The 23363-nt window shown below is 33.2% G+C and overlaps 1 protein-coding gene and 1 long non-coding RNA gene across 2 annotated transcripts; both read left to right on the top strand.

Annotated features, from left to right (window-relative positions):
• The first annotated feature begins 11519 nt into the window (after positions 1–11519).
• On the top strand, positions 11520–14105 carry LOC114173225 (geraniol 8-hydroxylase-like). The gene is made up of 3 exons (XM_028057494.1): positions 11520–12123; positions 12274–12634; positions 13421–14105. Exons 1-3 carry the CDS (start codon positions 11588–11590, stop codon positions 14030–14032), a joined length of 1509 nt encoding a protein of 502 aa, XP_027913295.1. The 5' UTR covers positions 11520–11587; the 3' UTR covers positions 14033–14105.
• A 7121-nt stretch (positions 14106–21226) lies between these two features.
• Positions 21227–22482, top strand: LOC114174102. Its single transcript, XR_003602658.1, has 2 exons — positions 21227–21580; positions 22051–22482. It is a non-coding gene; the product is annotated as an uncharacterized LOC114174102 (long non-coding RNA).
• The last annotated feature ends 881 nt before the right edge of the window (positions 22483–23363 follow it).

Below are 23363 nucleotides of genomic sequence, written 5' to 3'. Positions count from 1 at the left end.
GATATATATACTGCTTGGATTGTGTAATAGCATGTGACTGCTTGATGAACTATTTCTACTCTAGCTTACCATGTTTGCTTGTTTGGTTGTCTTGTATGTGGTTTTTCTTCTTTTGCGATGATCATCAATTTATTGATGTGAGCAGATGCGAGAGGCACTCGAGGTCAACAAGGAAGGGATGATCCTGCTGCGTAGTCTGTCTAGACTGATTCTCCTACTTTGGGTTTTATTATAGGGCTATGACCCATGTATTGCTTGGCCTTTACATTTAATTTAGTTTACTGTTGAACCTTATATCGGTTATGTTTTGGCATCATGGTGTGCCTCGAATATTTGTAAAGAGTAAGGTTTAAACTCCTGGACCGCATTTCTACTTTATTCTGTGTGACGCTTTCTTTAATTAATATTATTGGTTAAATGGGGCGTTACACATAAAACCAGGCCAACACTTTTTAAATCAGAAAGTAGGTCTTACAATATTCATATACACTTTTTTATTTATTTTTCATATCAAATTTTAAATACTAATAATTTAAAGAAAAAATATCTATACTTATAAATAAAAAAGATTATTCACTGTTTTTAGCGTATATCATTTATTATCAGTTTTACTTTTATTAATATAGCTTATTTTTATTGTTTTACGATTTTATAACTATTTTTTTAAATTAATTAACTGCATATAATAATAAATTATTTATTATAAAATTTTAAAAATCATTTAATTTTATTTACATTTTTTAAACATGATTTTTTGTTTTAATTATTATAATAAAATTTAAATTTTTTTTATATTATTATAGAATAAAAATTGCCAGACATATCTCTCTCTCTCTATATATATATATATAATGCAGAATCTTTGTCGACACATAATATGAACAAGTACATATGCATATTATTACCAAATCAAAGTGGTAGTGACACCTAGGTTGAAATAATTATAAGAACATATGTACAAGAATCTTATAATTTTTTTTCTTGAGATTTTATTTTATTTTAAATAGGTTCTGTTTACCATATTGTTTTTAAGTAACTTTAAATTTTTTTTTCCGAATATGAAATGTTATAAAATTCATAATTTTGTAATTTCTTATAATTTATAAAAAAATAATATAATGTAAATATTTTTAAATATGTTATTGATACTAAAACATTATTTTTTATTACGTAAAACCTAGACTCTTGTACAAAATCCACGTTTTAATTATAAAACTATTACTATATCACATTAATATATATATTCTAACGTAATTAGAGTTATTTATATAAAATTTAAATCTTAAATTCAAGACTCTCATGTTTTGTTTGCTTCTAATAATTTAGTATTGTAGAAAAATATGAAAAGGATTTGAGGTGAAAGAGGGTGGTTTGCTTCTGTTAATTTGAAGAAAAAATGAGCTTAGTTATTAAGACAAGTTGACTTTTGAGAAAGGTTACAAAGAGTCGAGAGAAAACAATGCTTTGGTTTTTGAAAAACTACATTTCCCACTTGCATAAATTTCACGTTATTCACTTTATGCATAGTTAGTGTCTTTTGAAAATGATAGGATTTGTGAATTAAAGATAATTAATTATATAGTTTGACTATAATATAATATTAATCATAATTTACGTGTCTTTTCTTTATTTTTTCTTAATTAAAAAAATCATTTTCCCTAAATAACTTTACTTGTTTCTCCTTAATTCAAATACCCTTGAATGTAAGAAGAAAAAAAAATATGAAAGCCATCCTGTGGCGAGTGCATTACGATTTTACCCTTGTTTTATGCGTTGTAGTACAAACAAACTCACACGCCATTATACTTTAACATAGCTTAGACAACAACTTGAAATTTGGATTTAAAGTCCGTGAGATCTCATTAGAGGATTTTATTTAAATTTGAAAGTGGCAGATGTTGATTACCTTTATTGTGAAATCAACAAGATAAGAATAAAAATGAAACTTGTAGATTGGTTAGTTCTGACTAATTTGAAATATCAGGGATGAAAATTATATTTCGTAGATATCTTTGAGGACTTCTAGTACCATCGTCATATAATATTGAGTTTCAAGGTAAGACGTCACATGCAAAGTCGAAATGTAAAAAATGCAAATAGTTTGATTAGTTGAATATTGCATTATATGTATGTGGATATTTTAAGTCTCCATACCAACAATTTTGCAATGTTACAGTATGAGAACATTTTCATAATTTGGACTAATATTTTAATTAATTGACCTCATCCTACAAATGTAGACACAATGGAATGTATCTTTTATAAGTCATTCTTATGATACACATTTATAGACTTATTAGTGATGCAACAATGACCTTAGGTTGGTCACCTTTTACTGTAAGAATATTGAAAAGATTGAATATAATTAATGGCGATGAAGATGATTTTCACAACTATTACCTACAATACTACGCAGGTAATGTTTGACTGTTTTAATGAAATTACTTTTCTTTTCAATATTGCAATGTAACGAGATATCCCTTAATAATTATTAATATTTTTTAATATTTTTTAATATTTTTCATAAATATTTTATGTTATTATAATTGTTTTTGTTACCACAATTATATTACCTGTTATAATTGTGATGGTTTGCACGTATTATATTTATGAATGGTTTAAATATATTTAGCATATATCGAGGTACCTAGTTATGTAATTTATATATATATATATATATATATATATATATATATATATATATATATATATATATATATTTTTTTTTTTTTTTGGCTGGAACAACAATAAAGAGCCTAGAATTATATTGTCAATTCTTCTTTATGGTACCAGAGCTTTCTCTAATATTACCAAAATAATGGACGAAGCAAAGATGAAAAAGACAATCTCACCTTATGATATAACTATCGCAGACAACCTAGGAAATCTTTTGACGCATGTTCAACTGAATGAATGGGCTGAGTCTTTGAGAAATGCGTTGAGAGCAAGGAAGAAGTTTGGGTTTGTAGATGGAACAATCGAAAAACTTGCAGAAAAATCCCCAAATCTTGAAGACTGGTGGACTAATAACTCTCTGTTGGTGTCATGGATAATGAACACCATTGAACCCAAATTGTGTTCAACGATGTAGCACATGGAAGTAGAGAAGGACTGTGGACAGATGTCAAGGACCGCTTCTCGGTATCTAATGGGCCATATATACAACAAATTAAAGCATATTTGATTGAATGCAAACCGAAAGGAATGACCATCATTGCATATTATGGCAAGTTGAAGAAGTTGTGGGAGGATTTGGCCAACCATCAACAGACACCTACATGTATGTGCGGCAGATGCACTTGTGACCTCGAATCCAAACTAGAAAAGAAGTGTGAAGAAGAAAAAATTCATCAATTTCTCATAGGTCTTGATGAGACTACTTATGGGACAATGAGATCCAACATACTTGCCCAAGATCCTTTGCAGAGTTTGAATAAAATATATTCAATATTGGTTTAAGAAGAACAAGTGAAAAATGTTACTCGGGGCAAGGAAGATCGCAATGAGATTGTGAGCTTTGTTGTTCAGAGTGTAGAAAGAAATCATGGCAGGATTGAAAGCAAGGACCGGAACATAATATGCAACAACTATAACTGATCTGGACATGACTTTGAGAACTACTTTAAATTAGTTGGTTATCTTGAGTGGTGGGGAGAACAGACTCGAGAAACTGGACAAGGTAGTAGTCGTGGGAAAGTTGGACAACAAGGAAAGTCTATGTTTTCTAAAGGACATGGTATGTTGACTAAAGCAAATGCAACGCAATGCCTGGACTAGAACCTAACACCATAATAACTTATGCTAACAACTCTGCTGCTGGTGGGCTGAACGACAAACAGTGGCAAACTTTGGTGAATCTCTTAAACAATGTCAAATTAGGCACTACTGAAAAGCTAATTGGTAAGCGTAATTCTACTCAATGGATTATCGATACAAGTGCTTCTTATCATATGACAGAAGAGCTAGAATACTTGACTGGTGTGGGAAATGTCTTGGAATGCCCAATAGGGCTTCTAGATGGAAAACAATTTTTTGTTGCTAAGGAAGGAAGGTGGTGCTTAGTGAAACATTAAAATTAAGCAACGTTCTCTATGTGCCTAATGTAATATCCCTGGCTACCCCTCCTCGGGCCCCAGAGGCTATCAGGTTACTACAGCCCAATGCACCCCAACCCATCACCCTTCTCCGTCCATTCATACTGGGTGGGTTGTTGCCAATGGGGATCGAACCCTCAACCTGACCTTTAACACCTCTGGTACGCCAACAGATGCTAGCACAGCTGGTAGCATCTGTTGGCGTACCAGAGGTGTTAAAGGTCAGGTTGAGGGTTCGATCCCCACTGGCAACAACCCACCCAATATGAATGGACGGAGAAGGGTGATGGGTTAGGGTGCATTGGGCTGTAGTAACCTGACAGCCTCTAGGGCCCGAGGAGGGGTAGCCAGGGATGTTACACCTAACTTGAAATGCAATCTGATTTCAGTATCATAACTTATTGATGAATTAAATTTGTGTGTACCATTTTACTGAAGTAGTTTTGTGTTATCAAGGACTTTGTCTCGAGGATGGTGATTGGAACAGGTGAACGAAGAGAAAGGGTCTACTTTCTTCAAGGAATGAGTTTTATTGCTGCTGTTGTAAAATCTAGGAATGATTTCGATTTATGGCATAAAAGACTTGAACACCCTTCTTGTAAGGTTGTGATATGAATCACATCATGACCCAAATGGAGAAGGACTAATGCACCACTTTGCGACACTTTTTTTGAAGTTATTAGTTTGTTTAAATAATGGCTCAATTCTTTGTAAAATTGGCAGACCAAATTATGTTTTGGTTTAATCAATTAATGGGCTCTAGTTTAGTTTTATTTCAAGTTTTATTATGGCTCAATTGCAACTTAGTCATTAGTCTTTGGGAGACCAATAAGATGCATAGCTGAATGCTTTTGGGTGACTTTTGGGTTGCCACAATTTCAATTACAACCAACCATTAAGTAGTGGGATCATTAATAGCTTAAGTGAGATGTAATTACAATTTATGTGTCTTTTGTAATTCTAGTGGTTAAAAGTTGTATATAAGTTGAACCATTTTATCAATGAAAATAAGTTGAGTTTTGTTCAGAAATTATCTTTTGTATCTATTAGTTAGAGTGATTCCCCTAAGTTCTTGAGTGATTCAAGAACCCTTGGATGTATCAAAGGACTTTTTCATCCTTTGTGTGTTGTCTTCTTTGGAAAGAGTAATGATTCCTTCCTTCCACTTTTATATTCACCTCTTATTTCTTTCTTCTTCACCTAATTTTCAAAAAGAAAACCTAATTTTGCCCAGAATTATCTAGTGGTCATAACTCTTATTCTACTAATCCAAAATTAGTGATTCTTAAGCCTAAACTAAAGTTCAGAACGTGAACTTTCACGACATTTTAGAATCATCTCAATTGGAGTTTTATAGCACGAGATATCAATGATTCTAAATAATTGTCCAAACTGAAATTTGAGCAACTTTCCTGTTTACCTTTTTTCAATAATTTTCCAAGTTTCTTATAAGGTTCTAACCTTAAAGATCCTAAGTCAGCCCTTGTGCAAATTGGATACACATCATTTGGTATTCAAAGCCTGACTTTGGGTTTGGAATAACAATGGAAGTTTACTATACAAGGTATTTAGTCGAAGGCCACCCATGTTTAGTTGCATATGATTACGGAAGCAACAACAATGTTGTGAGCCAACGATTGTTGGAGAAACTCTAGTTACCAACAGGCTTTCATTCGAATCAAGCATGGATCAAATTCAGTACAAGGCATTGTGTGAAAGAAGTATTAAGTGATATCACTCCCATGGAATTTTGTCATATACTTTTGGGATGGTCATGATTTCGTTTTAAAACACTCAATCTTGATGAACATTCTCTTTATTTGAGGCAGATGGACATAAAATTAAGTTGAAGTTTATGACACCAAGACAAGTTAGTAAGGATCAGCATAGGCCGAAGGAGAAAATAGAAAAAGAAAGAATAGAAGAAGAAGCAATAAAGAGTGAAGAAAGGAGGGAAAATGAAGAAAAAGAAAAGGAAGTAGAGAAAAAGAGGATGAAAAATTTATTTGTCAATGATTTTTCTTCTACAGTTTGTGATGTCATTTTACTGGAATAAAATGAAAGGCATGTGAATGAAATACACCAACTTCCATGTTTGAAAATGAAGCTTGTTCATAGTACTTTATTATGCATCCAGTTCGCTAATGAAAAACAAAGTCTTCAAACACAACACATTTGGAGTTATTTGTTGTTACATTTGAAGGTGGGGTAGTGTTGGCAAGAGAGGTGCTCCACAATTTGCAACCATTGGAAATGAACAAATATGAATTTATTCAAGTTGTGTTTGATCTTGGAGGAAGAGAATTAGTTTCAAGTTGTGGAAAAATAAAGTCATTCCTCATTCACAAGGACATAATAAACTTATATTAAAACTAGTACAAAAATAAAGCCTTAAGATTCCTGACGAATCTTCTCGAAGAAAGGGGTATGATATGAATCACATCATGGCCCAAATGGAGAAGGACTAATGCAGTACTTTGCAGCAATTTTTTTTTAAAGTTATTAGTTTGTTTAAATAATAGCCCAATTCTTTGTAAAATTGGCTGACCAAATTATGTTTTGGTTTAATCAATCAATGAGCTCTAGTTTAGTTTTATTTCAAGTTGTAATAATGGCCCAATTGCAACTTAGTCATCAGCCTTTAGGAGACCAAGAAGATGCATAACTGAATGTTTTTGGGTGACTTTTGGGTTGTCATAGTTGTAGTTACAATCAACCATTAAGTAGTAGATTATTATTAGCTTGAGTGGATTATTATTAGCTTAAGTGGAATATAGTTGCAATTAATGGGTCTTTTTTAATTATGATGCTTAAATTTGCTATATAAGTTGAACCATTTTTATGAATGAAAACAAGTTGAGTTTTATTCAGAAATTATATTTCCTATTAGTGAGAGCGATTCTCCTAAGTTCTTGAGTGATTCAAGAACCCTTGGCTATATCAAAGGACTTTCCCATCCTTTATGTGTTGCCTCATTTGAAAAGAGTGATTCTTTCCTTCCACTTTTATATTCACCTCTTATTTCTTTCTTCTTCACCCAATTTTTAGAAAGAAAACCTAATTCTGCCCAGAACTATCTCGTGGTCATAACTCTCATTCTACTCATCCAAAATTAGTGATTCTTAAGCTTAAACTAAAGTTCAGAACGTGAACATTCACAACGTTTTGGAATCATCTCAATTGGAGTTTCATAGCACGAGATATCAACAATTCTAAATTACTTCCAAACTGAAATTTCAACCACTTTCTGTTTACGTTTTTTTTCCAATAATTTTCCAAGTTTTTTACAAAGTTCTAACCTTAAATATCCTAAGTCAGTCCTTGTGCAAATGGGGTTCACGTTGTAGAGCTTATTCCAAATATTGGTGTTAGTAGAAATAATGCAATGTGTAATAAAGCTTATGATGTTTGTCTTAGATGTTGAGAAATTTTTCCTCTCAATATTAATAAAATAGTGGATATTTTTCAAATAATTCAGTGTGACTTGCGAACCCTATTAAGCTATGTCTCATTATGGTGCTTAACGTCATCCAATTCTTTCTCCTATTTTCGTTCAAGGGTTCATATGCAATTTCCTTCAAAACCCAAAATTCACTCCAAATCCGAGATGATTCTACATTAATAAATAATAATAATTTTCTATTTTTATAAATTAAACTATATTTTAATTTATTAAATTCATCTTATCATTCACTAAATTTTATAACTTTGATCTCAAATATTTTCATTTCTCAATATTTTTTCATTCATCTAAACAACCTCACTTTCATTTTTTTTCTCCTTAAATCCATTCAAATCTACTTAAACACACTCTTCAAAATCTATCTTAAAAATAAACACACCCAAGTAACCAAAAGGCAACACAAAACTACACACCCAAGTAACCAAAGGCAATACAAAACTGCATCAGAGAACCCTGTCCCAAACGTAATCATGTGTGCAACTCCTACTCTACCTCTGATGTGATCAAATAAAAGCGTTTTACATTTCCCTTGTAAAACTGCACTAATAAACAGACTCTGCACATGAAACCATCTTACACTTACCTAGTAAAACTGCACTGAGAGTTGTTTTAGAAATGGTTAATTTGAAGGGACATGGGTGATCGCAAGGGCTCATATTATAACGGTCGTGATTGGTTCTGGTTGGGTTGGGTGGGTGGTCCTGCACTGCTTTTTGCCTTCTCTTTTATCACATACTTCACTTCCACTCATTATTTTATGGATAACGATAGAATGCCCCCTTTTTTTGACCCTGAAGTTACCCGCCTACGTGGCAGTTATTATTTTAATAATTTTAAACCAAACGGCAATTGGAGGCAGCGGCAAAGGAAAGTTAGCGTGGTGTGCACGCGCTTTGAATTGGATAAAGTTTTTAAAAAAACACATTCGGTTGCGCGTTTTCCCTCGTTTCTTCCTCTCAACTTTCTTCTTGGAGCAGAGACGCACAAGCAAGCACAGAGGCATTTGAATCGCAAGGCATTCTCTTCCCCAAAAGGCTATCGTTCCATAAAGGTTGGTGTTGTGGGTCGCAGTGGAAGCGGATAGCGGAGTTGTGGAGAGTGGTTTGGGTTGTTGGAGGCGGCGGGTTCCGCGGAAAGTGGTGGGTACCGTTCGATTCATTGGTTGGGCGCTCTCTTGTTGGCGTAGTTGTTAGTTGATTAAAGGCCATTCACAGATTGAAATAGGGTTTCGACACAATCGAATGGCCATCCAAATAATCCCATCACATGAATCATCACCAAACTACCTAAATAAGTAATTGGAATTCCAGATTGAATGAAAAACAAACTTTTCTGGTTCCATAATTAAGTGTCTTTTAGTGATTCCATATCTGCCTTTTTATGTTGAACTTTTTGTACATGCAGTACTACAACTGATTTTACACTTTATTACTACGTGAAATAGGGTTTCGACACAATCGAATGGCCATCCAAATAATTCCATCACCACGAATCATCACCAAACTACTTAAATAAGTAATTGGAATTCAAGATTGAATTAAAAACCAACTTTTCTGGTTCGATAATCAAGTGTCCTTTTGTGATTCTATAACTGCCTTTTTATGTTGAAATTTTTGTACTGCCAGTACTGGAACTGATTTTACACTATATTATTACTTGAAATAGGGTTTTGACACAATCGAATGGCCATCTAAATAATTTCATCACCATGAATCATCACCAAACTACCTAAATAAGTAATTGGAATTCCATATTGAATGAAAAACCAACTTTTCTGGTTCCATAATCAAGTGTCCTTTTGTGATTCCATATCTGCCTTTTTACGTTGAACTTTTTATACATGCAGTACTGCAACTGACTTTACATAGTATTATTATGTGAAATAGGGTTTCGATACAATCGAATGGCCATCCAAATAATTCCATCACCACGAATCATCACCAAACTACTTAAATAAGTAATTGGAATTCAAGATTGAATTAAAAACCAACTTTTCTGGTTTGATAATCAAGTGTCCTTTTGTGATTCCATAACTGCCTTTTTATGTTGAACTTTTTGTACTGCCAATACTGGAACTGATTTTACACTGTATTATTACTTGAAATAGGGTTTCGACACAATCGAATGGTCATCCAAATAATTCCATCACCATAATCTCACAACACAGCAATTCTTAAAATTCAATAACTGTCTTTATGAGATATGAATTTTGTACCACAGACTTACACAATTTACTTACTAAATAAATGCACTACATAACACCACAAACACTTTAGAAAAGTCATTATTTATTGATTGCACCATAACACAACAGAAACACAACAAATAGAATTGTACACAACTTAATGTTTCGTAGTTTTCAATTACATGTCTATGTTCTTATAATTAAACAAATGAAAATGATATTTCATTTCCATCAAACAAAACAAAATACATACATATTGCTCATACTCCAACAACTATTTTGGTATCCTTTTCTTCTTCCGACTATAAACTGCGAACGGAGTTTGGATTACACGGCTTTTGAACCGTAACCGTGGATCATTCCTCATACGCAGGGAATATACATTCCCTGTTCGTTGCATTTCTGTCTTCTGCAGCTTCACTTGGAACATCCACTTCATTCAAATTCATAGGAGAAACAAATTCATCTTTACTTATATTTTCCCTCTCAGCCAAAGTTGATTTCAATTTAGCAATCGCTCCACCAAGTTCACGAATATCATGTTCTTGCTGCTCAATTACACCCATAAGCTGCTCCTTCTTTTTCGTTCCGGAAAAACATCACAAAAATAGTGGTTTCATTTGGGGAAGAATATCATAAAAATAGGGGTTTGTAATTGGATAGTAAAACATACCAAAGCACCCTTTGATTTGTAGAAGAAGAACACTTCAAATTAGGGCTTCCAATTCTCCGCACGAAGCTATGGCAGCAATCCGCACTCTCGCCGCATTCTCGCCTTTAGTTTAAACCGCAAAGGAAAGTTCTGTTTTTCTAACTTTTTCTTTTTCCTCTCTTGCACGTGTATCACAACCTCACCATTCACTCCACCTTCTCTCACGCGTTTCTGCTCCTGTTTGGTTAAAAATTATTAAAATAATAACTGCCACGTAGGCGGGTAACTTCGGGGTAAAAAAAGGGACATTCTATCATTATCCTTATTTTATATGATCTATTAATCAATCACATGGACTATTCTACATTCATCAAAACAGGGCAGTGGCTTCACACATGGTGCCAATTAATTTTCCACGTCAACCCTTTTCCAGAAACCTCAATGCCATAAATACAAACATGATCCCCTCCTCTTCCCTGGACGGTCATCCTTCCATCAAGACACACCAAGCGGTGATCATGATGTTGACACACAAATTAAACATGAATATTATCCAAGATTTTGAAACGGTACATCAAAAAATTTATGTTCTACAACAAAGATTTTATTAGTATTCAAAACTCCTTAGAATATTTAGTTGTCTTTTTTTCTTTTATTTCAATTATAGTAATTTAACTTCCCCATTTTACATTGTCTTGTCTTCTTTCTACCATTGCATATTTAATTTTAATTATGTAGTCAAATTTGACACTTACATTATAATTTGATTATATTATTTCAAGTTTCAATCTTTTACAATATTTTTAATTGTAATTTTATTTCATTTTCAATTTATCTTTCAAAAATATATTTTTCACATTATTAAATATATTGATAGTATCAGATAATTAAAAGTTATTTTACATATACCGATCACATAAAGAAAATAAGTTAACCAAAGTAATGGCAACATAAAAATCTATTCACATTAATCTATATTTATTTTCTTTTTTACTTCCATTCAATTTTTATTCTTACTTTTTTTCCCTTTCAGTTAATCGAATCTACTATGTGGTCCAAACACAAATATCATAAGCTTACCTCATCTCTCAATTGTTATATATATCGGAACACAATGAAGGAGATCTGAATTATACAACAACCTACTCTACTGGATCTGTTTCACCCTCTCTCTCTCTTACACAACACATGAGATGGACACAAACTCAACATTGATCTTCACTTTCACACTCCTTCTCTTCGCCATCATCACCTTTCTCAAAGTCCTCACATCACTTCTCAGTCCGAACAAAACCAAACCAAACCTTCCACCAGGCCCTAAGGGTCTTCCTGTTGTGGGAAACCTCCTCCAACTGGGTGCCAAGCCCCACCAAACCCTGGCCACCCTGGCCAAGACTCATGGCTCAATAATGAGCCTCAAACTGGGCCAAGTAACCACCATCGTGATGTCCTCAGCAGAAGCAGCCAAAGGGGTGCTCCAAATCCATGATCACTTTCTCTCAAACAGGAAGATCCCTGATGCAATGAAAGGTGCCAACCATGACCACTTCAGCTTGCCCTTCATCCCAGTTTCACAACAGTGGAGAGAGCTGAGGAAGCTCTGCAATGGCCTCTTGTTCTCCAACAAGAACTTGGACGCCACTGTGGAGCTCAGAAGCAAGAAGGTTCGAGAGCTTTACAGTGACATTCACCACAGCAGCTTGAAGGGTGAACCTGTGAACATTGGAAGGTTTGTATATTTATAAAAAAAAAAAAACACAATTAGTTTAGCCTCTTCAAATGTCTAAGTTTTACTTTCTGTGAGGTTTTAATCATGTTAATGTCTTCATAGCTGTCTTGTTTATTTTCAATCTGTTTACGTTTTGAACCATATTTTCAGAATGGCTTTCAAGACGATAATAAATCAGCTGTCAAACACAATCTACTCAGAGGATTTGATTCAGTCTGCGGAAAAAGCTGGGGAGATGAAGGAGTTGGTGACCAACATCATGAAAGAGGTTGGAAGGCCAAATTTGGCTGATTGTTTCCCAGTGCTGAAGATGATTGACCCTCATGGAATCAGAAGACGCACAGGAAGCTACTTTGAGAAGCTTTTGAACATATTCAAGAGCTTGATTCACAAAAGGTTGGAACTGAGAAACGATGCTGCTGGTTACTGCACCAAAAGGGACATGTTGGATGCCATGCTCAACGATGCTGAGCATAAGATGGACATAGTTAAGATTCAACGATTGTCATTGGTATTTCCTTTTCTTGCACTTCAACTTTCTTATATTTTCAATAATTCTTTTTTTCCCTTGTTACTTTCTTACCTGCGAAATATGTTAATATCTTTTTAACCTAAGAAATATTATGAAGAAAACTTTTATATACAGAAAGAGGTACTCTTGGTAATATTCTCCAATCATATTCAATGTTCTATTTTTGTAATAAGTGATGCATTTAATAAAACTCATTATTAAAATAAAACTTCAAATTTGATTGAAAAATCATAGCATGTGCATCTATATTCTTGTACCGAACTTTTCTTATTGGGAGAAAAGAACAAAGTATGAATTTGTTAGTACGCGTTTCTGGCTACATACAAGAAAAATATTAAAATCATTTTTTTCTTAATTAAAATTAACTTTGTCCACAGGTTAAAAGCATTATGTGAGAAAATCTTTATAAATTCGTTAGTTATAGTTTATTTTTTCTATACTTTCTTTGATAAATTATTGTAATGAAATTTGTCAAATCAAATCATTATAAAAAACATGTGTGAGTGATTCTTCTGATCTTTATTACGAAAGGTTGGCCCTGCCTTCAAGAGGAACACTGGATTGAAAATGATGGACAGGGAATTGATGACATGTTAAGAGAAAAAGGGTGAAAAAGATGGTGGACCCAAGCTGTTTGTGAAAATGACATATAAGCCAAGAGACAAATTTTTTAGTACTATATATATATATACACATATGGCTTTTATGGTTTTGTCCGGATTAAAAGTGCAAAATATCTGATAGCAAAAATGTGTACTTTGTCAGGATTTGTTTGTGGCAGGAACTGATACAGTGACATCTACGGTAGAATGGGTAATGGCTGAGTTACTTCACAACCCACATGTTATGTCAAAGGCAAAAGAAGAGTTAGAGAGGGTTATAGGAAAGGGTAACCTTGTGGAAGAGTCAGACATAGCAAAACTCCCTTATTTGCGGGCTATAGTGAAAGAGACTTTCAGGCTGCACCCTGCAGTTCCACTTTTGCTACCCAGAAAAGCTGAAGTGGAATTTGAGATGCATGGACACACCATTCCAAAGGGTGCACAAGTGTTGGTTAATGTGTGGGCCATAGGGAGGGACCCTAATTTGTGGGACAAACCTAGTTTGTTTTGGCCTGAGAGGTTTTTGGAATCAGAAATTGACTTCAAAGGAAGGAGTTTTGAGCTAACCCCATTTGGTGGTGGGAGGAGAATATGCCCTGGTTTGCCATTGGCCATAAGGTTGGTGTTCTTGATGTTGGGATTGTTCATCAATTCCTTCGATTGGGAGCTTGAGGGTGGGATTAAAGCAGAGGATATGAACATGGATGAAAATTTTGGACTAACCTTGGAGAAGGCTCAACCTGTGTTAGCTGTTCCAATCATACCAAAACATTAGATATTTATCTTCAAGGGCCATTGTATAATTTATCATCCAACTCTTAGTACAAATATCTGTTTCTACATTATTCAAGATGTTTACTTTTTATTTTTTTGCTTTTTCAAGTAAAAGATGTATTAAGAATTTAATATCAATTAAAAATAATATTAAATTATAATATATATATATATATATATATATATATATATATATAATAAGATTTAAAAATTGTTTTTATTCTATTTTTTAATTTTTATGTATAATATAGATCAAATTATATTTTGGTCTAGATTCTACTAATTAAAAGTAATTAAACTATTATATATATATATATATATATATATATATATATATATATAACGTTTATATTTTTATTTTATATTAATTAACCAATTTTTTACCTATACTATAATAGTCACGATGAAAAATTAAAAATACTTTCGCTTTATATAATTATATCAGGTAATTAAGAATAAAAATTAATTATATTATAACTCTTTCTTTCCATATGTTATTACAATTTTGATTTTTATATTCAGGGAGTTGTTTTTTATTTGTGATAATAATTATATTGAAAAAATTTAATTATATTCATTATTTTCAATGCTATATAAAGATGTCAACATATAGAGCAACACTTATGATATATCACTGGTTGTAATAAAATAGTTTTGGCATTTTGCATTTTTTTTTTCATTTGTATATCAAACTAAATATATATTTATAAATCAATTTAAAGGTAAAAGAAAACATGTTCAAAACCTTTTAAAAGAAATCAACTCACTCCTTCATGACTCTTGATGTATAATTCTATCTACTTATATGTCAAAGGAATCTTCTCTATCTTCACACAACTAAAGTGAAAACTATCATCGTCATAACTAATAGTTTACTTGGTAAATTGTTGCATACATATGGAAAAGTCAAAGTTATCTCCTATTTGTGTAATTATTATGGTTGAGGTGGGTATCAACTTCACATGATAAATCTATATTATGAAAAATTACCCACTAGAGAGATTTTTGCTCCACTAACTCGTATTGAAACCATTTGAATTATTGTTGCACTAGCAGCCACAAAGAGATGACCTATTTATTAGCTTGATATTAAGTCAGTTTTTTTGTATAAGACAATCGATGAAGATGCCTACATAGAACAACCACCAAACTATGTTTTTAAGAGACGTGAACATCAGTTATACAAACTAAAAAAGACTTTATATGGCCTTAAACAAGCTCCTAGAGCTTGGTACAACAAACTAGAGTCTTACCTTGCAGCAAATAAATTCCTTAAGTGCCCACATGAACACACTCTATTTGTAAAGAAGAAAGAGGAAGGTAAAATCTGAATTGTGTGTGTTTATGTAGATGATTTGATATTGATAAATGTTTGCATAACATCCATTTTGCATAACAAATTAGACACTTATCCTAGGTATAAAAACACTTTTCTCACGAAAACATGCATGCTTTTGCTCAAACATCATAACCCCATAATTTTTGGATGATAAATGGGAATTGTAAGTTACATGTCACTCTTTTGCAGAAAATGGAGGAAAAGGGTATCGAGTGGCTGAGCCACTCCAATCCAGCTCAACCATAATAGTTGAAGATACAAAACACAATCAGAAGTCCTGCTACTAACTTGAAGAAATGTTGCTAAGCCATAAACTCAAAAGGGGACTAAGAGTGAAAAGAACTCAATGAATTCAATGATAGAAGAATCTCGCCACTATTATGAACTTGGGCTTAACTCAAATAAAAGGAAATCCAAAACATAAAGCTCGTGTGGCCGAGCCTAGAAAGGTTGACTAAGCATTGCCCATACCAGTCTATAAAACAATGACCACTCATTGCTCTAAGGCAGGCAATCTTATATAAGGTCTATCGTGTACTATTTCTCTCTAAAAATTCGATATATCTATTAGGGCAGGGAGAAAGAAATGGGAAGTTGTAATAAAGGAGATCTACAATCATCATGAGTAGCTAAAACGCAAAGAGACAAGGTTGTTTGTAATTGTTTTTCCTTCTTTTAAGATATGTTTATCTGCTATATCATTTCTTATTGTTTGAAATCACTTTGTTGCAAGTTATTTAATTAAACTGTGATTATCTAACTGGTTTAAATTGAGTTGAGAAACTAATTTGAATTGAGGTCCAACAAGTTTGCTAGACCTATATTGGTGTTGAACTAAGTATCCAGAGGGGATGTTGGGTTGGGGGAAAAGGCTCGAGCAGTAATGCAGGGGTTTAGGTAGCTAAGAGTGAGAGATCACCTTGGACTTAATCTCCCTAGGTTCTAGATAGCAGAGATGCTTTTAGATCTACCAAAGAGAGTGCTTTCAGAGTAAATGTTTGGCATAGTTCAAGATAAAAAGAGGTAATTGTAATCTGACAAAAAAGGGAAAACAAGAGCAATCAACCTTGTCCTCTAATTTAATTCTTGATTCATAAACTTCCTTGTTAAAAACTTGAAATCATTAAAGTAAAATAGTGTGATAGAATTATTGGTAATCCTTTGCAAGTCCCTGTGGAGACGACTTTATACAACAATGACATAGTACACTTGTTGACTATAAGATTGTTATAAAAACATCATCAGATATGCATAGGTAATTATAAATCATTATTTCAAGAGTTCAAAACTATGATGATTAATGAGATTGCCATGACTGACTTAGACAAGATGCAATATTTTTTAGGCATCGAAGTTTTGCTAAGATGTGATGGAATTTTTATTGGGCAAAAAAATATATATCAAGATGTATTGGACAAATTTAATATGCTTGACTGTAATTTGGTGAAAAATCCCATTGTTCCAAGGACTAAGTTGTTAAAAACAGGTGAAGGAGCAGAAGTTTACAACACTTTATTCAAACAACTTGTAAGTAGTCTCATGTATTTGAATGCCACAAGACCATATATTTCATATTTAGTCAACTTTGATAAGCCGCTTTATGGAACACCCTAAAGATATCATTTTTTTACTGTAAAATGTATTTAGAGATATCTACAAGGAACTCAAAATTTGGGAATCTTTTACAAAGCTAGAGAAAATGAAGAATTGGTTTCTTATACTGATAGTGATTATGTGTGAGGCCCACTTTTATTTCTTGTTTTGGACCTAGTTCAAGTTAGAAGGCCCAAGGCCAACCCTCTTGTTCTTTCACTTTCTAGAAAATTTTCTAGCTTTCCCACTCTACTCTTTCCTTTCAATCCTTTTCTCTACTCTTAATAGCCTTGCTCTTTCTCCTTGCAACAGAAGCTGAATTTGGGACCTCTAGGACGTACTCCATTGTTTTAACCAAACAGATAGTACCTCCAAGTAAGTTGAATGTCAAACCCTCATTTTTCCATCTTTTCCAAGTTTGAATGTGTTGGTTTTGTCATGGGTTCTTCCATAGAACCTCATTTTCGTTCATGTGTTCATATTTTTCAGCCCTCTAGTTTGTTTTTGGAGCTACGGTGCTCTTTCTGTTAGGGCTCTCTCTCCCTAGCAGTTTTGCTTTTAGTTTCGAGGTAAGGGAAGCTAGGATTTATAAGTTTTCGAAATGATTTTCTTATTTTAACCCTTGCATGTGATTTAAGATAAATTTGACAGAAATTGAGACTGTAATGTGAAATTGGAAATGTTTCTGACTTACATGGGGCTTAAAATGGGTTTTAGGTTCATTTGACGTTGTCAAATTGCATAATTTACGTTTCTGCGTTATGCAGACTTGTTGGGCAAGCCCAATATCTAGCTAAACGAGCCCAATATCTTGTTGGGCGAGTTTAGCTTTCTAGCTCTGACTTATCTTGTGAAATTTTGAATTCTTGCTTCGTTAACCATCAAATTGAGTTGAAATTTTTACAGCAGGCCCTAGACATATGATGCTTTGTTTGACCGTTGTTATCTCTGTTTGGTGGTCTATAGTGAGAGCAGTTTTTTTTTAAAGATTCCTTAGATTAGGTTGTTGGCAGCTTTGACCTATGTCATTTGTTTAGTGCATAACTTTTTCTATACGTACCCAATTGGATTGATTCTTTTTGCATCAAGTTCTTAATTCAATCATCTTTAATTTGAATGTAAATGCAAAAATTGTGGAACTTTACACAAGCTGCAGTTTTATTTCTAAAATCCCAAATTGTTTGCATAATGTGTTATTAAGTTGGATTGGATAAAAAATGATAAGAATTAGTTATTTTCCAAGAGGGACATATGTTGTATGGTTTCTAATATGTGTTTTCAAATGCTTGTGTGAGAATATAGGAGATTCCATAGGGGAAATCCTATTTGATTTAATTAGTAGTATGTTCATTGATGTAAGGAGTCAGTACTAGAGGTTATCATGATACTCTAATGCTCATTCAAGACTCATGTAGAGTGGAATGAGTCATGTGGTGAGAGGGGCAGGAGGTCATGTCTTTAAGAACAACCTCAGGGTTCTAATGACGGTTAAATGGACTAACCTTGTGTGTGGTAGGGTAAAACCCATTGACAATGACTCCACAGGTAGTAGAGGCTACCACAAGTGCAAAAACCACCAAGAATATACATCAATGTATAGATCTAGATAATTGAGTCTAGAGTGTCATCATTTGTGATGGGTTAATTGATATATATATATATATATATATATATATATATATATATATATATATATATATATATATATATATATATATATATATATATATATATATATATATATACATATATATATATATATATATATATGTGTGTGTGTGTGTGTGTGTGCGTGTGTGTGTGTGTTTGTATATGTATATATATATATATATATATATATATATATATATATATATATATATATATATATATATATATGTGTGTGTGTGTGTGTGTGTGTGTGTGCGTGTGTGTGTGTGTGTTTGTATATGTATATATGTGTATTTCTTTTTCTTTTTGCAACTAGCTTACGCTTCTCCTTTTTGTGCTCTGTTTTCTTTGGTGTTTTCTTTTTGCAATGATGACCAATCTTGGTGTGAGCAGATGAGGGAGTCCTTGGTGATCATCAAGATTGTAGAGATGTTGTCGTTTAGATTAGGCACGTTGAATATTGCTCTTATGAGCATCTTTTGACGAACTATTTATGTTTTTTATGATGCGTTGAACAACCTTTTGCACAACTTTTTATGTCTTTTATGCTCTGTTGAACAATCTTTTGCACAACTTTTTATGTCTTAGTGGTGTTTCTCTTTGGTTGTTTTACGCCCACGATACTTTTGTTGATTCTAGTATATTTTGGGTGAGTGTGATGATTATACTTTTCCGTCTTTTGCTTTATTATATTATATTTATGTGCTGTTTTATTTATCAGAAATTTTCTATTAAATGGGATGTCACATTATGCAGGGGATCTTGAAGATAGAAAAAACACGTCTGGTTATGTTTTCATGTTAGGAGGAGGTGTGATTTCCTGGGCATCAAAGAAACAACCAATAGTTAGTTTATCCACAACTGAAGAAGAGTTCATAGCAGATACTTTGTGTGCTTGCCAATGTGTTTGGCTTAAAAGAATTTTGGAACATTTGGAAGAAGCTATTGTACTGTTCTGTGACAATGAATCCACCATCAAGTTATCCAAAAACCTAGTCTTGCATGGAAGAAGTAATTATATTGACGTGAAATTTCATTTCTTGAGAGATTTATGCAACAATGGTGTTATAAAGTTAGAGTATTGCAACACTAAGGAACAAATCGTAGATATAATGACAAAATAACTTAAAGTTGATAATTTCTATCATTTGTGAAATGCATGGGCCTGCTCGAAAAACCAAAGATAAATTGTTGCAAGGAGCATACACATACACTCTAAGGAAGAGAATGTTGATCGTGTTTCCAACAGTTATGCTTTGCAGTTTTTATTTTAAATAAATTTTTTCAACTACGCACGTTTAGGGGATTCTGTTTTTCACGATATTGGTTTGGGTAGTTGTTGATTTTTCGTTTATCATTTGTAGAGCTAAGCCTATAAACTTGGCTCCTTTTATATTGATTAGTAAAACGTTTTTACATAGACATGTGCATTATCCTCCGTTCTTCATAATAGCTTTGTGCTAACATGTATAGCTTAAAACATACACAAAATCAAAATCAAGATCAAGTTTCCCCTACCTAGGTAGTTCTTCTAGGGTCCTTCAAAACCTATGGTTCTCGCATCCAAAATTTGTCACTGCAACTTGAAATCTTGCTTTCCACTATCTTCAAGGTCCCTCTCTCTTGTTAGCCCCCTAACATCCCGGTTTCTCCCCCTTTTATGATCTTTTTTTTTTGAAAACCTAAAGTGTGTAATGGTTACCTCATTAAGTGGATATATGGCCATTTTTATTTTCTTTTTCTAAGACCTATGGTATCGCAAGAAGGATAAAAAGAAAAATAGAAAACAAAAGGGAGAAATAAGATGTATAAAAGAATCAAAACAAAAAAGAGAAAGAAAGATGAAGAAAGAAACGTGATTTTACATAAATCACGGAGGAGAGAGAAAAAAATCAACTTTTCAAAAACAATGAAACCAACCAGGGATCAAACGCACAATCCCTTACACTCAATCGCATACCACCAACCATTGAGCTACAAGCTATTTTACAATAATATGTACTTCAAAACTTTATAAACACATACAATCGACATGCCATAATTAAATAATATAATAAAATAAATAAAATATGATTCTAATTAATCACTCATGTATTCCGTACGTCATATAATTAAATAAAATAATTAAATTAAATAAATCAATAATTTTAATCAAACTATTAATTCTTTCGACGAATTTCTCTTTATTTTAAATTATTCTGAGTGACTAGGAAGTTATCTTATATTCTACACTACAAGAATTACATCAATTAGCTTCCATAAACAAGTCTCGATTAAAAAATGGAACGCTAGTAAGCATTGGTTAAATCAACTCAACATAATAAAAAGTAAATAAAAATTTTAAATCACTTAAATGGACACTATATCGACGCTAAGGATTTAGAAGATAAAAAAAACACTATAATAATTAGTTAACGTGTGGTTTGGGATATGTAACCAAAAGTGGTAATATAATATTATGTATTAAATAATATTAATGATCGGCCACATTATCAAAGCAAGTTAACTGTAATCATTAAAAAAATTTAAAATAATTTTGTGTGTGCCAAGCCTGCGCAAATGATTGATTCTTTTATTAAGAATTGAAGATTGTGTGTATATGACGCTTATGATATTATCAAAAAATAAACATTGATGTCTTTGAGAAACTCTGCCCAAACATTTATTTCCCCTTGCAAAATTTATTTTCCCTCTTTGTCTAATACTAATTCATGTTCTAAACTTATTTCTCCTTTTTTCTTTCTCCTTCTCCAAAGCTCTTCAGTCCCTAGCTGTTGTATAAAGAAATTTCAGAGTTGGTGTCCACCTCTAGTGCCAGATCGCCTTGGTGGTGCACGATTGCCACACCACACACCATGGGAGTGATGCGCAGGGATCTGAAGTCGGAGAATGTCATGTTCCTTCACAAAGAGGAAAAACCATAGTTTAAAGCCACAAATTTTTGTATCCCTGTTTTCTTCAAATCAGGTTAGTTTCGTTTGTGTTGATGGTAGTGTGTGGCATGGGTTCTAGATCATTTTTAGAACACAAAATATGTTTAAGGATGTTATAACCTTCCCTATTCTTCTGAAGTCCCACTCATAGTTTCACTTTATCACACCACTCTACTGTCGCTTCAAATTCCTTGCACTACCACTTTTCCACCGCACCATTCTTAAATAAAACCAACAGCCACCGCTTCAAGTCTATGTTATGCTCTGCCATACCACACAATGTCATTTTTCCTACCATTGCTTAAGCCTACTTTTTTATTTTTGTTAGGTGATGTTGGAAGCATAGGCCGATTATTGTTGGTTTGCGAACAACCACAACTTTATGTTTTTCTAATATTGTGTTATTGTTGTTACAAAATTAAGTATTGTTTGTGTGTATGCTGCGCAAACAATAAGTGATTTTTTTGTCTAATCCAGAAATTTTTTATTTCATTTGTGATGCAGGATTTGGTGTTCACTCTAAATTTGTGTCTTCTTTCTATTTTTACTTAGAATGAAGACTTCTTTTTCTACTTGTTTGAAGATTTATGAGCTGTAGATAGAAGGTTATCTCGAGTTAATGTGACGAAGGCGTGACCACCTCCTTAGAAGCTCCCTCAAGAAGGATCACTAGAAGCATGTCTAGAGGGGAGTCTTCTATTCCATCACCTTTATCTTTGTTTTGTATCATTTTAGTTTGAATTCCCTAAGTTGGTTTCTAGTTGACTTATTTTGGTTGACTTGTTGACTTTGACCCAAAGTTGACTTTTGACCAAGATTAGATTAACTTAAACCAACATGCTAACCCTTGTTTGTCTTGTTTTGTAGGTAATTAAGAGAAAGAAGAGCATGGCTAGGTGGCATATGGTGATTAGAGCACATGGATAATGTGGAAGAGAGAGGAAAGCAAAAAGCATAAAGTAAAAGCAAAAGTAGACATATACCTTGTCTCCTTTTGCCTTTTTGGTTTATTCCTTTGAAGACTACTTGGTCTCCTTCCTCTTTTGGCTTAGAATCCTCATGGGAATGCATCCACCAATCACCTCCCTTCACTTGGCCGAGAATCACTCTAGTATTAAGTTTTTAGGGTTTGCTAGTTAATCCTTTTCATGTTTTGTATTTGCTAAAGGACCCTTGTGAACTCTTGTTTAAAGGGTGCTCCTTGTCTTGTAAAAGGGTTGATCATTTTGTTATAAACTTTGTGTATTCAACCACCATTTTCGTGAGCTCTCCTTCCTAGAAGTGAACTCACCTTTGCCTTATCTTGCTTGTAAGTGGCGGCACCATCACTCATCTTTAGGGTTTGGTTGGCTTAGATCCCCCCTATGAGTGGCGTTCTTCATCCATTGTTCATCTTCTATGCTTTCCATTTTTATTGTTTCTTCTTTCATTTTGCTTTTTAAGTGTTGTTATTTTCGTGTGTGTTTTTAAGCTTGAATCCAACTCTCTTCTTCCTTTCATGAGCTTGAGAAATGAACCTTCACATCTAGATAGCATGCTATCTTAATGTCCAGTGGAAATTTTCAAAAAGCTTTCTTACACAACTTCACCATATTCATAACTCTAAAAGAAAACAAGATAATCCTTCATCATTTGGTATCTAGAGCCTAGATTATCTTGAATATGGTGTTTTTCTTGTGCTAACCTTTGTTTTGATGGCTTGTTTGGCTTGGAGACCTCTCGTCCTTGTGGTGTGCACATAATTTTTCCACTTCACTTGAGGTTAAAGTATCCAAAAACTCTATCTCTTGATATATGTTGCTTGGTGAAGTGAAAAC

Source organism: Vigna unguiculata, chromosome 2 (assembly GCF_004118075.2).
Source record: "Vigna unguiculata cultivar IT97K-499-35 chromosome 2, ASM411807v1, whole genome shotgun sequence".
Taxonomy (NCBI): Eukaryota; Viridiplantae; Streptophyta; class Magnoliopsida; order Fabales; family Fabaceae; genus Vigna; species Vigna unguiculata.
The sequence above is the reverse complement of the archived record's forward strand: the minus strand, read 5'-3'. Positions and strand labels throughout refer to the sequence as shown.